Genomic DNA, 16,660 nt, shown 5'->3' on the forward strand with positions numbered 1-16,660 from the left:
GGACATGTGCTTTCTGGGTGTGAGACTAAATACAGCCTCTCAGATGGCTTTTTTGACCCCGAACAAACAAAGAAATCTTCCCCTATACTTCCAGCAATTGTCCCTACTGTCCAGGCTGACTGCAAGGGCAGTCCTTCAAGCCTTGGGGTTCATGGCATCTTGTATTCTGGTACTTCCCAATGCCAAACTACATATGAGGAAGCTACAATGGTATCTCAAAAGTGTATGGACTCAACACTGCCACGATTTGGACACTGTCATTCAGATAATACCTTGCATCCAAAAGGAATTTTTGTGGTGGGCTCAGGAATGTCACCTAAACAAGGGACTCTCTGTGACCCGACCAGAGGCGAGTCAGATCTTAACGACAGATGCCTCAGACATGGCTTGGGGAGCACACTTCAATTTGAAATGGATTCAAGACACGTGGCCTCCCAGACTACAGCATTTGCATATCAACATGAAGGAGATGTTAGCAGTCCAATTTGCACTGATGGCTTTCAAGGATCTACTTCAACCGGGACAGGTGTTGATTCAAACAGACAACACAACAGTCATGTGGTACATCAACTAGCAGGGGGGAACCCATTCGTACCCTCTTTGCAGACAAGCTATGATTTCGTGGGAGACTGCTCTGAGTTTGCACGTCACTCTTCAAGCAAGGTTTCTGCCAGGAGCACAGAACTCCTTAGCAGATGTTTTGAGCAGACAGATGGTGGATCCCCACGAATGGAAATTGGATCCTCATGTATTTCAACAGTTGACAGTGGCTTGGGGAACTCCAGACATAGATCTGTTCGCTTCTCCACTAAATTTCCAACTGCCAAAATTTTGCACAAAGATGTTTCACCCAAAAGCTTGGAAAGTGGATGTTCTATCTTTCAGTTGGAACAACCTTCACGTCTATGCTTTTCCTCCTCTGCCTCTCCTTCCCAAGGTGCTCTTGAAGGTCAGACAGGACAAGCCTTGCATGATTTTAATAGCTCCAGATTGGCCATGTCAGCACTGGTATCCTCTCCTGAGGAGTTTAGTACGGGAGCCTCCTTGGCCTTTGCCACCAATTCCGCACCTTTTGTCCCAGGCAAGCAATCATTTCCTCAATGTCAAGATACAGTCCCTGCATCTGACAACCTGGCATATTCTGTTTTAGACCCTGGGGGGTCGCAGCTACCTCAACAAGTTTTGAATGTCATATTGGAAGCCAGACGACCTAGTACTAGGAAAGTTTATGCTGATAAATGGAGGAGATTTTTTCTTTGGAGCACAGCAAAGAGCTTTGATGTTTCGGTGCCTAATTTGAGTGTTACACTACAGTACCTTACAGAATTATTAGACAAGGGTTTGTCTTTCTCCTCCGTGAAAGTTCATGCTGCAGCCATTTCTGCTCACTATGATTGTGACCCACCATTATTTTCTCACCCTTTGTTTAAGCAATTTCTTAGAGGGGCAAAGAACATAAGACCCCCACGTAGAGCTCCTACTCCTTCCTGGGATCTCAATTTTGTGTTGGAAAAGCTTACTTTAACTCCTTTTGAACCTGCAGCTACATCTGAGTTGAAGTTTTTGTCTTGGAAGACTGCTTTTTTGTTGGCCATTATTTCTGCTAGGAGGGTATCTGAATTACAGGCTCTAATGGCAGCTGAACCCTTCCTGATATTCCATAAGGATAGGGTATCCCTGCGTACTAACACTACTTTTATGCCTAAAGTTGTTTCTAATGTGGCCTTAAACCAATCTATTCATTTGCCTACTTTTTATGCTGATCCCCAAAATAAAGGGGAAAAAAATTTGGATATTCACAGGCAGTTACGCTATTATTTGAGCAGAACTAAAGGGTTCAGGCAGACTCAACAGTTATTCATTTCTTTTGCTTTAGGTTCACAAGGAAAAGCTGTTTCAAAGCAAACTATTTCTAAGTGGATTGGCCATTGTATTGCTTTTTGTTATTCTCATCATGGAAAGGATGTTCCGGCTGGGATCAGACCTCATTCCACTAGGGCTACTGCCACTTCTACTGCCTTTTTAAGGGGAGTAGCTACTAAGGATATTTTGGAGGCAGCTACTTGGAGTTCAGTGCACACTTTTACTAAACATTACCATCTCCTCTTTATTCTAAGTCTAGGGCTGGGTTTGCCACTGCAGTTTTACAGGGCATGTTAGCAGCTCCTAATGCTTTTTAATTTTGCCAACCTCCCTTACCTTTGCTTTGGGATTCTACCCACAGGTTATGACTGCAGCAATGTGAGACGAAGAACATAGTACAGTTTTGTACCTACCATAAATGTAGATGTTCGAGGATCGACATTGCTGCAGTCCAATTTTCCCTCCCTCCTTCCCCTCTGTAGTTTGGGGTTGCTGTGTTGTTTTTGGGGTAATTATTTTTTCTACATTGGTGGTTGGGTATTTTCTGTTTTTGGCTATGGCCTTTTCTTTTTAGGCCTTCTGACATCTGGGGCAAGAAAGACTGAGGATATGGCGTCAGTCATGCGCTTTAGTACCACTGCGTACTGACGTCAGATCTGAGCGACCATGACCGACGCCAGCCTAACACTTTGGTATTCGGGCCGACCGAGGACAGCGGACTACCCACAGGTTATGACTGCAGCAATGTGGATCCTCGAACATCTACATTTATGGTAGGTACAAAACTGTACTTTTTGTCTTTTTCTTTGAAGAAGTCCTGCTTTAATCCACTATATCTTCAGGTAGTAAAAATATTTGGGATTGTAGGAGATAGGAAATTACAAGGCTAATGGCCTTGGAGCCCTTGCAAGCCTAGTCAAGGAAAAAAAAAACCCTCAGTCAGGGACAAAGGTGGAACCCCTGGGACAAATTTATGGTTTCCCATTCACTCATCAAGGTTGCAGTTGAAGAGGGTCAGTGAGGTACTCTGTTTGACATGTATGGGAAGTCTTTTCCAGAGATGGGGCAGCCTCTGGGAGACAAACCTGTCTCTCCAGTAGGTTTGTTGATGTTGCATATTAGATTTAGGCCTGTTGAGTGGGTAATGCGCGAGGAGTTAGACTTACGGATATGGAGCGTCTCCAGTAGGGCAGGGTCAGAGATTGCCTTGTAGGCAAGACACAGATCACCTCTGAGCAATCTGTATGATACCGAGTAGAGTGATAGTGATTTAAGCCTGTCCACATAGAATAGGTGTTGGAGGCCATGGATTCTCTTCATGAGGTATTTCTGTGGCCTTTTTAGTTGGTGCAGGTGTTTGGAGAGATACATACCAAATGGGGCATTATACTCAATTACAGGTATAATAAGGGAGAAGTACAGAGAGCTAATAACCTCCTTTTTTCTGGATGCAATCACTTTACTTGTGAGATGAACCAAGTAAAAAGCTTTTCTGACCACCGCCACATGATGGTCGAATGTGAGAGTGTTGTCAAGTTGAGTACCCAGGTCTCTCACCACAGGTTGTGTGCATTGGGGGTTGCCATTGATGTGGTAATCAGTAGGGGCCGTGTTTTTGCATTTAACCTTAAGGCCATGACTTTGGCACCAGTTATTTGCAGCTGTGAGACCCCCCTTGCAGTATGTTAACACCATCTGGGGAGTCAATGACAGCATCCAACTTACAGTCATCCTCAGACTTGGTTAGCCACAGGCCCTTTGTCTTTGCCTGGACCTCTGAGAAGTATATGTCAAATAGTAGGGGGCTCAGGACAGATTCCTGGGGAACACACTAGTGACAGGTCTGCTGTCGGAGGTGGTAGCACCTATTTTGACCTTGTGGTTCCAGTCTGTGAGCCAGTTGGCCACCCATCTGACTAGATAGGGATTAACACCAAGTTGTGTTAGCTTTTGATGATGCCCAAGTGGGGGATTGTGCCAAAGGCCTTGGCCAGGTCAAGGTAAGCTGTATGGTACTGACTTTGCCTCATCCAGGGCATTGGCGACAGTCTCAAAGAAATCATCTAGGTTCAGTAGGCAAGATCTGCCCCTGACAAATCCAAATTGAGTGGGGTTTGGGGTTGAGTGCTTGGAGATTGCCTATGTCCTTGTTTATGAGATCCATAATAATACACTCCATGACTTTACAGATCAGAATTGTCAAGCTGATGGGGCAATAGTTTCCCAGATCAGTAGTGGCACCACCTTTGTGCAAAGGGATGATGATGGCAGTTCTCCACTTTGCTGGAATGAATCTTGCAGTTAAGCTGTGGTTGAATAGGGTGCTCAATGGCAAAGCTAGTTCTTGCTAGAGATGTTGCAGAATACAGTCTGGGATACTATCAGGTTCCATGGAAGCTGTGTTCTTTGCTTTGGATCGGACCTTTAACACTTGATCTACAGAGATGCAAGGTATGGGACAAGTATCGTGGATGTCGACTGGGCCTTTGGGAGGCAATAAGGGGGTGAAGTTTGCGCTGAACCTATCAGCCAGCAGGTTGGCTAAGTCTGCAGGATCAGTGTAAGTGGTACCATTAAGTACTAGTTCAGAACAAACTTGGGCTTTGCCATGGAAGTTCCTAACATAGCTGAAGAAGGGCATGTGGTTTCCCTTTGTTTTGGAGGCTAGTTTCAACTCATAATTTGTCGTGGAGGTTTTCACTAGTGATCTAATTTACTTGTTGAGGCAGAGGAGGGAGTTTTTCCAATTTGAAATTTGTTCCCTTTTACCCTTGGATGACAGTTTCTTCCTTTGGTTGTAAAGCCTGATGATGGAGGATGTCCACCAGACAGGTTTGTGTTTCCTTGAGGAGCAGATTTTAGTTCTGTTGGGTATGGCTGAGTCCATGCAGATGCACAGGTGCTTGTATACTGCACTGGTGTACTGTATTTGAAACTCAGGTTATTAAGGAAGTTTTTCTGATACATTTGGTCTGAAAAGGGGCAACTTAATTTGTCTAAATCTGAGTTTCATGCATTATTTTATGGTAATCCCAGGTTAGTATTACTCACACAGACAAGGGAGGGGGTGTGCTAGTGTGGGATAAAGAGGAGTATCACAGACAAGGGAGGGGGTGTGCTAGTGTGGGATAAAGAGGAGTATCACAGACAAGGGAGGGGGTGTGCTAGTGTGGGATAAAGAGGAGTATCACAGACAAGGGAGGGGGTGTGCTAGTGTGGGATAAAGAGGAGTATCACAGACAAGGGAGGGGGGTGTGCTAGTGTGGGATAAAGAGGAGTATCACAGACAATGGAGGGGGGTGTGCTAGTGTGGGATAAAGAGGAGTATCACAGACAAGGGAGGGGGTGTGCTAGTGTGGGATAAAGAGGAGTATGAGCAGGACGGGTCAAGCAGTTGTCAAAAGCTTTATTTTTATGATCAGTTACCCTTGGACCTCACACTTAAATTTAAGAAAGACATTCATTGGTTTGTTCCTTACCTAGGTGGGGCAGATCATCTGTAGTGCATTACAAAAACAACTGACTATGGAGGATGCGGCATGAAGGTTTTTCTCCTTATGGCCAGAAATTCACAAACTAACTAGGCCACCCCCACAGCAACCCTATTGTCTTGAGAAGTGGGCCACTAACTGACATGTTGTCCAAGTTTCTGGGTGTTTACTTTAAGCTCTGATTGATTAGGGCACATTCAAGGCTACAGGGTACAACTAAATTTCAACAGTTGGTCAGAGGGTAAAAAGTTGAACAAGGGTCTGCATGTGTTATTTGATGTTTAGTCCTCGTATGCCTCTATTCCCTATGAACATGGGATTTTTGCTGGCAGACATACAGAACTGTTAAGTTTCTGCCTTAGTTGAGTTTGGAAGCATCATTTGTGATCTTTTTATGGGCTTTTTGAAAGCAAATTTGTATCTGATGCAACACCTGAAATGTTTAAGGACTATATTAAACTTTGGAAAAGTTTTTTTTTCCTTGACTGCCAGATGTTAAGGGATGGTCCACTACCCTTACTGCAGGAATATTGTGACTAGTTAAACATGTAACTGCTTTGGATTAACTTTTTTTTTTAATTGTGATTTGCGATCCATTTTCTTGGTGACTAAGCTTCTGTATGGGTATCTTTCCACATCTGTATACAGGAAACCATTTCACTGTTTTTAATTTCTACAAGTCTTTTGGGTTTCTAATACCATGATGGGAATTTCTAAGTCAAAGTACAATTAAAGTTCATGAAATTAGTATTGTTTAACTCTTTGATGTCAGCCAAAAGTGCTCTTCACAGCACCTGCAATGCAATGTGCCCAGTAATGACTCCTTCTGCAATTCGTACAATGTTACATCAATTGGTAACATATCTAAATACGATTGTAAATTCTTTTTTATAAGACACATTGCTCCTACTACTATTGGAACTGAGGTCTATATTAGAACATCGAAGTTTCAAAACTTCGAATGTTCTAATATCGACCCCTATTCAGCGAACGCTTACAACATCGAACATGCAGAACAGCGAATTTTTTCCTAGGGAAAAAATTCACTGTTCCAAAACACATACACACAACACAAGCACACCAAACAAATAGCAATCCACACACATACATGTAAAATCTTACATCTAACCCTACACTAAACTGTACATACACCACTTACTATCCACTTACCTTAACCCAAACCCTAACCCTAAGGTCCATCACTATCGCACACTCACCTCACCCGCGCCCTAACCCTAACTCACCTGCCCCGCCCTAACAGTCACATCCACACAATCGCACACTTACCTTACCCATGTCCTAACCCTAACTCACCTAACCCTCACGTCCACACAATCGCACACATACCTAACCCATTCCCTACCCTAACTCACTTAACCCCGCGCCCAATCGCACACTTACCTGAACCCGACCCATAACTTTCCACCACAGCACTGAAAATAGCGAAGCGACAGAAACGGATAACCGAATTCTTTCGCGAGGAAAAAAATTTGGTTTTCTGTAGCTTCGCTATTTTCAGCGTTCGCTGAATAGGGGTTGATATTAGAACATTCAAAGTTTTGAAACTTCAATGTTCTAATATAGACCCTGGAACTGGTATGGATACTTACATGGCTCAAGTTGTCACCCCCCCCCCACACACACACACACACACACACACACACACACACACACACACACACACACACATTTAGAAGTAATATTCCATTTTCTCAGTTTTTATGTAGGACAGAAATATGTCATGAACTAGATACTTATAAAAAGGGTGACTGAAAATACAGTTTGGACACTGTAGATATGATTTACATGAATATTTATTGAATTTTTAAGGTATTGGTTTCAACACCTCCAACCCAATTTTTCCCCAATGTGGGACACTGAGTGAATTTTTTATTCTTTAAATCTAGTAGGTTATTTGAATATAGAAGCTACCATCTTAATGTATTGGGGTCATATTATCTGTATTCTACTTTGTATTTAATTGATTTGAAAAGATTCATTTAGTGTTTTTGGATTTAGCACACTCGTGTATGTTGGACTCCTGGTTATTATTACCTCATTCTTTGGCTTCTAAATGTTTTTCTGATGACCTATCATATTTGTGTATTATTGTATTGATTTATCTGAATATTTATTGTACTCTGATGGGGTTGTTCTACTACCCTATCTTCCCTCAAAAGAAAAATTCCACAATGATGGAAACTGAATCTATGTTTTATGTTATTTTTTTATTTAGTAGGGTTATTTAACAATAGGAACTATCCAGTTAATGTACTGTAATTATATTATCTTGTTTTCTAATTTATATTTAATTGACACAAATTGATTTATGGTGTTTTTGGATTTAGAACACTAATATATGTTACATTTCTGGTTATTCTAACCTTATGATGTGGCTTCAACATGTTTTTTTTTCCTGACTGACCTATCATGTTTTTTTTCTTCTCATTATTACCTGTGTATTTTTTAATGGATTAGGATCCCTTTAAATCGAGCTTTTCCTGCCTGTCTATGCTGACGTGCTGATCATGTGATATTTACATGTGACTGCTGTTTGGTATATAATGCTTACTCTGTTTTATGTGCATCTGAATGCATTGATAAAGCCTTTATAGGTAAAACTGTAGACTGTGGCTTGAATAGAACTCCACTTTATGAAGATTATGGTGTTTTTTTTTTCAATCTGGATTGTTTATTTCACCATAATTTAGTGCTCTGTGCAACTGTTATGGAATGTTGGAGTATATCTATCTATCTATCTATCTATCTATCTATCTATCTATCTATCTATCTGTCTGTCTGTCTGTCTGTGTGTCTGTCTATCTATCTATCTGTCTGTCTGTCTATCTATCTATCTATCTATCTATCTATCTATCTATCTATCTATCTCTCTATCGATCTATCTATCTATCTATCCATCTATCTATCTATCTATCTATCTATCTATCTATCTATCTATCTATCTATCTCTCTATCGATCTATCCATCTGTCTATCTATCTATCTATCTATCTATCTATCTATCTATCTATCTATCTCTCTACCGATCTATCGATCTATCCGTCTATCTATCTATCTATCTATCTATCTATCTATCTATCTATCTATCTATCTATCCATCTGTCTATCTATCTATCTATCTATCTATCTATCTATCTATCTATCTATCTATCTATCTGTCTGTATATGAGATACATTCCTGTGATTGAATGTTCATTTGTTCCAACAGAAAAAAGCCAGCACAGCTGATCAAAACTGAGCTCATTGCACATACAGGAGGTAATCTGTGAATTTGTCCTTTCCTCTCTGTAGTCTGATCTAGGAACTGGTATACATAATTAGAAGGAGGTGTAGGGGAATGCAAACAATGTTAATGTCATTTTCTAGATAAGTTGACTTTTGTTTAATTAATGTTTGATTACTATGATTACTTGCGGTTTGATACCACATGTGAATTGTACAATATAATTAAATCCACCTATTTTCTTTTTTAACAAACTTATTAATTCCCCATCCAAATGATGTTAGCACTTCACGGATCACATTTATTACCACTGCCTAATTTATTCTTATTTGTAAGACTATATGCACCCCCCTGAAGATATCACACTTTTCTTTTTTTTCTTCCTTTTTTTTGAAATAACAAACCTAATTTCCAATTCTAAGACCTTCATCTACCTGGTGTATAAGTGGTCAGTGAATATGCTTCCTCAAGTTATATCTCTATGCGTAATGGCCCTAGATACACCAGGTCAGATTACTGGTTCTTCTTCCCAAGCCTGCAACAGGTGAAGTAATCATAAAACCTATATAACTTGCTCTTCCTGCTTTACAACCTTTCTGCTCCCATCTGTTAATCAAATGTGGGTCACGCAATAGCTTCACAGGTAGGAAATGAACATGTATCTCATATGCCAGTGGACAGGCCTAAACTCCTTACTTTCAATACACTGTTTTGCATTTTGTGGAGTGCAGCTGTACTTTTGAGCCAGTAATCTAGGGATTTTATAAGATGATATTGTTTGTCTTATGTTGCTCTAAAACTAAAACTTTCTGTCAATATGTAAACTTCATATATAGTCACTGATTCAGTTCAGTGGTGTGCTGAATGCAATAGCTTATCATTTCTTGTGACAAATTTAGTTTTATACAATGATTATACAATGGTTAGTTCTGCATAATCAGAAAACATTTTGCATCTTTTGACAGCTGTTGAGAGCAAGAAGGTGTTTGTACTAATAATTCATCATTATTTACTATAGTATTTTATTTTGCAATTCGATAACCAGGCAGGTGGGCTGGTCAAGGGATCCTTTCCAACCATGGCCCAAGCTCTGGGGTAGCAGCAGATACAAATATTGAAGTGAGTGTTAATAAATCACAGCAGACATAACATGAACATATATACATTTCAGTTACAGTTATATACTGTGTAGACTAAACGTAAAATAATCACATTGATGTTAGAGAAATATATACATTATTTACATGGAATACAATACAGTAGTGGTTGGAAATAAGCCATGGCTGTGGGTTTATTATCTGAATTAGGTATTTTTAATCAAAATGTATTTTTCAGTATCAGAGCATTTACAGATACTATCTTCTATGAGAAGCTGTTTCAATTTAGTTTTGATATACTGTAGGGAGGTCAGGGATTGCATCTTGGAGGGCAGGTTGTTCCAGGTGGCTGCACTGATTAGTAAATGCTTTTTCTCCAGTAGTAGTTTGTGACCTAAGTGAGGAGACGGCATTATCTTAGCTTATACATAAGTGTAGTTGAATCTTTATGGGTAGACAGTGGCCAAGAATGAGAATAGTAAAGACCAGAGTGCTAAGGACCATATTTTTCAGTGGGTGGTAGTGAGTAAGATGCAATTATGTAAATGTGTGGGATCAAGATGAGCAAAAAATGACATATTTTGTTCTCAGCCATCTGGAGTTTGTGTGCAGTGCTGGTGGAGAATAAAGAAATACTTGGAAGGGTGTATTTCAGTTTAGGAATCAGTGCATTCTTGGGTAAACATAGCCAGGATTTTGGAGTGAGAAGATGGGAGATTAGGTAACAAAGTTTCAATTGGTATAGGGCTTTACTGAATCTATAGTCTATGTGGGAGAAAAGTTTATGTTAGGGTCCAGAGGAACACAGGAGTTTTTTGCTGGGTCACTTTTGGGATATAATTACTGAGTCTGTTCTTTATTTTGAATGCAGTGCTGTTAGTAATGTTCTGAGATGTAGAAAAAGACATTATCCTTGATTTGTTTAGGTTGATAATTCATTTGTTACCAATGAAGCATTAGCAGAGGGAATAGATGTTGTTTTGCAACGATTGATTAAATCTGGGAGAGATGTGTTGGAATGTAGCATGAGAAAGTATTTGGCATACATGGATATGTCTAACTTGGTAAGGCAGGTCATTAATAAAAAGAGTGAATCGTAGTGGCCCAAGGACAGAGTCCTGAGGTAGACTGATAATGGTGCAAGTGTCAGAAAGACTGCTTTAATAGACCATGAAAGTGCAGTTGTCTGGGTAACTTTTAATTTAGTGTACTGAGGAACTCTGAAGTTGATTCCAGTTCATTTGTTGAGAAATAGAATATGATTTATGGTTTTGAAGGCTGTAGTCATATCAATGAATAGGCTAGCTGAGAGGATGCCACTGAGCATGTTTTTATAGACTGGGTTTGTGACTGTATAGTGGTTAGTGAGAGTATTGAATGTATTTCTGAGGCCATGTTCTTGGCCAGATGGTAAACCCAGTAGGTTTTATACAGGTATAGTGTTGTAATCTGGCAAAGCACTTCAGCAAAAAAGTGGTGAAAATAGAAAAACTGATCTGCAGAGGGTAGACAGAATGTCCTTATATGCTTATATTTACCATGACAGACCTGCATGTTTCAATGTTTTTAAAACATTAATGCTGACAGGAATAGTGCAAAAAAGTTTTAGAAAAATGCCATCTGTAGAAACTGCTCATGGCTTACCATTTAAATGTAATTGTTGTTTAAACAGGACATTACCCATTGAAGACCAAATTATACTGCTAAAGGGGTCAGTGTTTGAGGTGTCTGAGATAATAAGCACCACAGTATTTGACGTAGACACCTGTACCTGGGACTACGGAAATGACCGATTCACAATTAAGGATGCCATTGATGGTAAGGTCTACCATTTAATGTTCCAAAGTATCATGAGCTAAAATAAATTTTAATTATGCCCAGTGAGGCAAACGTTATCTATAATGGAAGAATAAAATATATTTGGGAAGTTACATTCAGAAAGGCAGATGACGTGCCCATTAGTAAAACGTGTGCTTTGTGTTAAACTTTCTTATGCATGAAGTAGTATGGGATGATTACCCCCAATTGTAGCAATACAACTGTCTACATGCTTGTATACACACATACATATCTATATCTATGTATCTATCTGTATTTATGTATCTATATTTATACCTGTCAATCTGTATACATCTATATATCTATATAGCTATGTATTTCTCTCTCTCTCTCTCTCTCTCTCTATATATATATATATATATCAATAGATATATGAAGATTATATATATATATATATATATATATATATATATATATATATATAGATGGGTCCCCTTCACATGGTCGACTTTTTATAAAGTCGACTTTCATATGGCCGAGACCATATGATTGACTTTTGAAAAGCCGACCATGGGAAATGGCTATCTCCGCACAGTGTGGAATGGGAATATTTCCCACTTCTGTACTGTAGTCCGATCTCGGAGTTGGTATATTTAAGTTATGGGGGGGGGGCAGCCCCCCCTGCTAAAAGTTTAAGATAAGTGTTTGTTGTTTGTTTATGTTTACTTTACATAGTCGGCATTCTGAAAGTCGATCATATAGTCTCGGCCATATGAAAGTCAACTTTCTGAAATGTCAACCATGTAAAGTAGACGCATATATATATATATATATATATATATATATATATATATATATATATATAGATATATATATATACAGTATATGGCTACATGACCAACCATCAAAAGTTCACCTTATCGAATGGCAAGTGCTCGAACACAACTTATCAATCACCAACTGACTGAGACAAAAAAAACTTTAAAATAAGTTTTTTGCAGGAGTGGCCCTGCACCCTCCCCCTCACTAATAATATGTACCAACTCTGAGACTGTAATACAGTGGGGGGAAAGGGCAAATTCCCAGATACCCACTGTACCACGATCTTGCACTAACAAAAAGCTGGTACATGCAATCAGCTGATTTTTGATAAGCTCCATTCAACAACTGGTACATTCAACCAGTTGTCTGACTCTGGTTCCTATCACATAGTCGAACTTGAACAAGTTTGAACCCCATATGGTCGAGACCATAAGTTTGAACCTGTATAAGTTTGAGCGTTTAAATGGAAATCTCTGTAAGGGGAGGTTTCCATTCATTTCAATGTGGTGTGATCTCGGAGTTGGTATATTTAAGTAGCGGGGGTTGTGGGGCATGCAGGGGGACTTGCACCCCTGCTTACAACAGTTTATTTTGTTTTTACTTCTTTTTTTTTAATCACTAGTCAAAGTTTTGTAACTTTGAATGTAATGGCTCGAACATTCTGAGTTCAAAATTATAAAACTTCGACTATGTGATATAGACCCATCTGACTTATATAGACTACTAATCTCCTATAATCATATATATATATATATATATATATATATATATATATATATATATATATATATATATATGATTATAGGAGATTAGTAGTCTAATTGCGTAAGAGCTCTTTCAAGCCTTGACAATATAACCCAGTTTTACCCAATATATAGCCTCTAGGAGCAAGAAGATGGCATGGGTTTGTGCCTATACCCTGATTATCTTTTGAGTCCCCCCCCTCCCCACCAAAAGGGCAAATACCTATCCCAGCAGAGTGCTGCCCCCTGACATCTCAGATGCTCAGGTAAGAGCCACCCTCTCCAAAGCAAAAAACACAGCATCAATGGGACCAGACGGTGTCCCGGGCTACGTCCTACATGAACTCCAAGAAGAGCTAAACCCAAACATAAAACTACTGTTCAATCTCAGCCTTACTACAGTAAATGTACCCAAAGAGTGGCGTACAGCAACAGTGGTCCCTCTCCACAAAGGTGGTGCCTCAACAGACCCTGGAAACTATCGTCCCATATGCCTGACTAGCTTGGTCTGCAAAGCGATGGAAAGGATCATCATGGACCTCATAAATAAAGATATTGGGGACCTACAGACACTGGATCTTACCCAGTTCAGCTTTGTTAAGGGCAAATCCTGCCTCTTAAACCTTGTCAACTTCTTTGAAACTGTCACCAAGGCCATTGACGAAGGGAAGGTGGTCCACACAGCCTACCTGGACCTCGCAAAAGCCTTCGATACAATACCCCACTCGGGCATTATAGATTAAGCTCACCAGCTTAAATATAAACCCCTATGTCACTAGATGGGTTGCAAACTGGCTCAAGGACAGAACCCACATGGTTAGAATTGCTGGAGCCATGTCAGACTCCAAACCAGTTACAAGTGGCATCCCACAAGGCTCAGTCCTGGGACCTCTCTTGTTCGGTATATATTTCGGAGGTACAGGCCAACACGGAAGGACTGTGGCTGACCAAGTTCGCAGATGACTGCAAACTGGGCGCCATAATCGACTCTCCAGCCGACACAAGCATCCTCCAAAAGGGCCTCATAGAAACAGACAACTGGTGCCAGAGCCATGGCCTCAAGCTAAACGCCAAAAAGTGTATAGTCATCCCTTTGGCAAAACAAAGTGCCCACAAATTACCACATAGGTGGTAATTCATTAAGTACAGAAGAAGTAATTAGGGACCTGGGGACCCAAGTTGATAGCAATCTCTCATTTGACAACCACGTGGCCAAAGTGGTTAGAAAAACATTTTATATAGCCCACCTAATCATGAAGGGATTCACATCTAGATCAGGGGAGGTCATCATGCCTCTTTACTCATCCCTCATCAGGCCCATAATCGAATGCAATGCCCCTTTTGGGATGTACCTTACCAAACACCTGCAGCAACTGGAAAGACCCCAAAAGTACCTCACCAAGAGGATCAAAGGGCTCAAACAGATGCCATATGCTGCCCGGGTAAAGAAACTCCATCTCTACTCAGTGGCATACCGCCTGCTCAGAGGTGATCTGTGCCTGACGTATAAAGCCATGTCCAACCCGGAATTAAGGGACATGCTGCACCTCAAAAAATCCAAATCCCATCAAGCTACGCGCTCGAGAGACTTGAACCTCAGCACTGAAATAAATAGGACATGCTGGAGGGACAGATTCATAACCCAGAGGCTCCCTTCACTCTGGAATAAAATCCCAGTCCAGGTTAGGCAGAGTCCCTCATTGACTCTCTTCAAGAGGAATCTTGATGAGTGGATGGGAGATCGTAGGTTTACCCCGGGTATCACTTCTGTGTCACTGCTAGACAGAGGCACAGTATACTAACCTCGAAAAAGGGCATAGCAAAATTAATTTAAAATGGGTGGCAAAAGCCAAACATACTCTGGCTAGGCTTATAAATGTCCTAGGGCAGATAGCCTAGTATGAACCTATGAACCTGTGAGTATTTTATAGATTGCCCTTGTCCAATATATATGCATGTACATGTATGTATATATCTGTAAACATACATGTATATGTAGATATATATATATATATATATGTATATATATATATATATATATATATATATATATATATATATATATATATATATATATATATATATATATATACACTTCAGTAGCACGAAGTACCACTTACCCAAATCACTAAATGTTGAGACGACTTCACTGAAACCACAAATAAATGAACACTCGGAAGACCGGAAAGTTACAGTGGGAAAGGAACCACTTGACCACCATACTGAATTTTGCCCCTTTCCCCACAGTGGTGCGATCTTGGAGATGGTATACATAATTAAGGGGGTGTGGGTGACACAGCCCCCCACATGGTTGGGTTTAATTTGCTTTGCTTTGATGTTTTTATGGTGCTGGCCATGTAGTTACTTACCTGGAGTTACTAGTGGTGATCCGAGTATTCAATTATTTGTGTTTTCGGTGAAGTCATCTCGACATTTAGTGATTCGAGTAAGTGGGATTTTGTCCTTCTGAAGTAGACGCATAGATATATAAATATACAAATATCACTAAAATCAAAACATCCAAGTTGCAAAAAGTTAAATGTGCATGCTTTTATCCAAGTCAGGACATTATATAAATTTTAGAGTGGGAAATGCACTCCATTCAGCGGAATTCACTGAAGGGAGGTTCTCATTTCCTAAAGGTGCAGTGGCCACAGAATCTATTACATTAACAAAAATAGAATGAACAAGTGTGTGATAAAGGAATGCTGATTTTGAATTCTGTTCCATACTGGGCTCACAGTGCACAAGTGAAATAATGCTGTTTGCTCTCATATCAAGAAGTAAGTGTGCATGCACAAATGTGCTCACGTGTGTATGGTAATATGGCTTCATCCTAGCCTAATTAATCAAAATAGGGTATGATGAGACAGCGTTGTTGAATGGCAGAACTGCGCATTTATTATCACCATGACATTAATGAGCATTGATTTGGATGTTTAATCTCTCTCCCCCTCTATCTCGGTGCATGAAAGTGTTTTTAATATACAGAGTATGTATGGAAACCATTTAAACATCCACCTTCAAGTTCCCCTGTTATGATAATCAAACAATGGTATCAGGATGTCAGATTCCTTAAAAGAGGTGAAGTATGCGCGTGCTTAGTTTGAAGCTATATTCACATAGTTTATCACTGTGGCACTCTTTAAATGTTAACTTCCAGAATATTCTGATTCATAATCTAACATCTGATGACTTTACCCCACTAGCATATGTAAAGTATTATGGTCTATACTGATGACAAGTAAAAAAACTTCTAAATAAAACAGGATCAAGAGTGAGCCATGTGGTCAGTGTCATGTCTGTAAATACTGTAAATTTTGTCTCTAACATGGTGGTCGTACTACCTTTGTTTTCTTGCTAAAAAAAAAAAATATATATATATATATATATATATGTATATATATATATATATATATATGTATGGGTCTACTCCCAATATTTGAAAGCACAATTTCTCGACAACCAGAAGATCAAACCCATTTAAGCAAAAGTGCACTAAATTGAAAGTGCACTTTTGCAAAAGCCGGTCTCCAAAGCACATTATAGTGGGGATAAGGAAATATATCCCTTTCCTCACTGTAGTGCGATCTTAGAGTTAGTATATTTAAGTGGGGGGGTC

At 39.8% G+C, this 16,660-nt stretch overlaps 1 protein-coding gene across 3 annotated transcripts in view; it reads left to right on the plus strand.

Moving 5' to 3' along the window:
* Positions 1–16,660, plus strand: part of LOC122791825 (nuclear receptor subfamily 1 group I member 3-like) — a 386,827-nt gene that overhangs the window by 120,746 nt on the left and 249,421 nt on the right. For all 3 annotated transcript variants that reach the window (XM_044059782.1, XM_044059781.1, XR_006363206.1), the window contains exon 6: positions 11,367–11,512. In XM_044059782.1, the coding sequence (XP_043915717.1) occupies positions 11,367–11,512 (146 nt within the window). The remainder of the gene's footprint in view (positions 1–11,366; positions 11,513–16,660) is intronic.

The sequence above is a fragment of the Protopterus annectens genome, chromosome 17.part0 (assembly GCF_019279795.1).
Source record: "Protopterus annectens isolate FY-2018-M chromosome 17.part0, PAN1.0, whole genome shotgun sequence".
Lineage (NCBI taxonomy): Eukaryota > Metazoa > Chordata > Ceratodontiformes > Protopteridae > Protopterus > Protopterus annectens.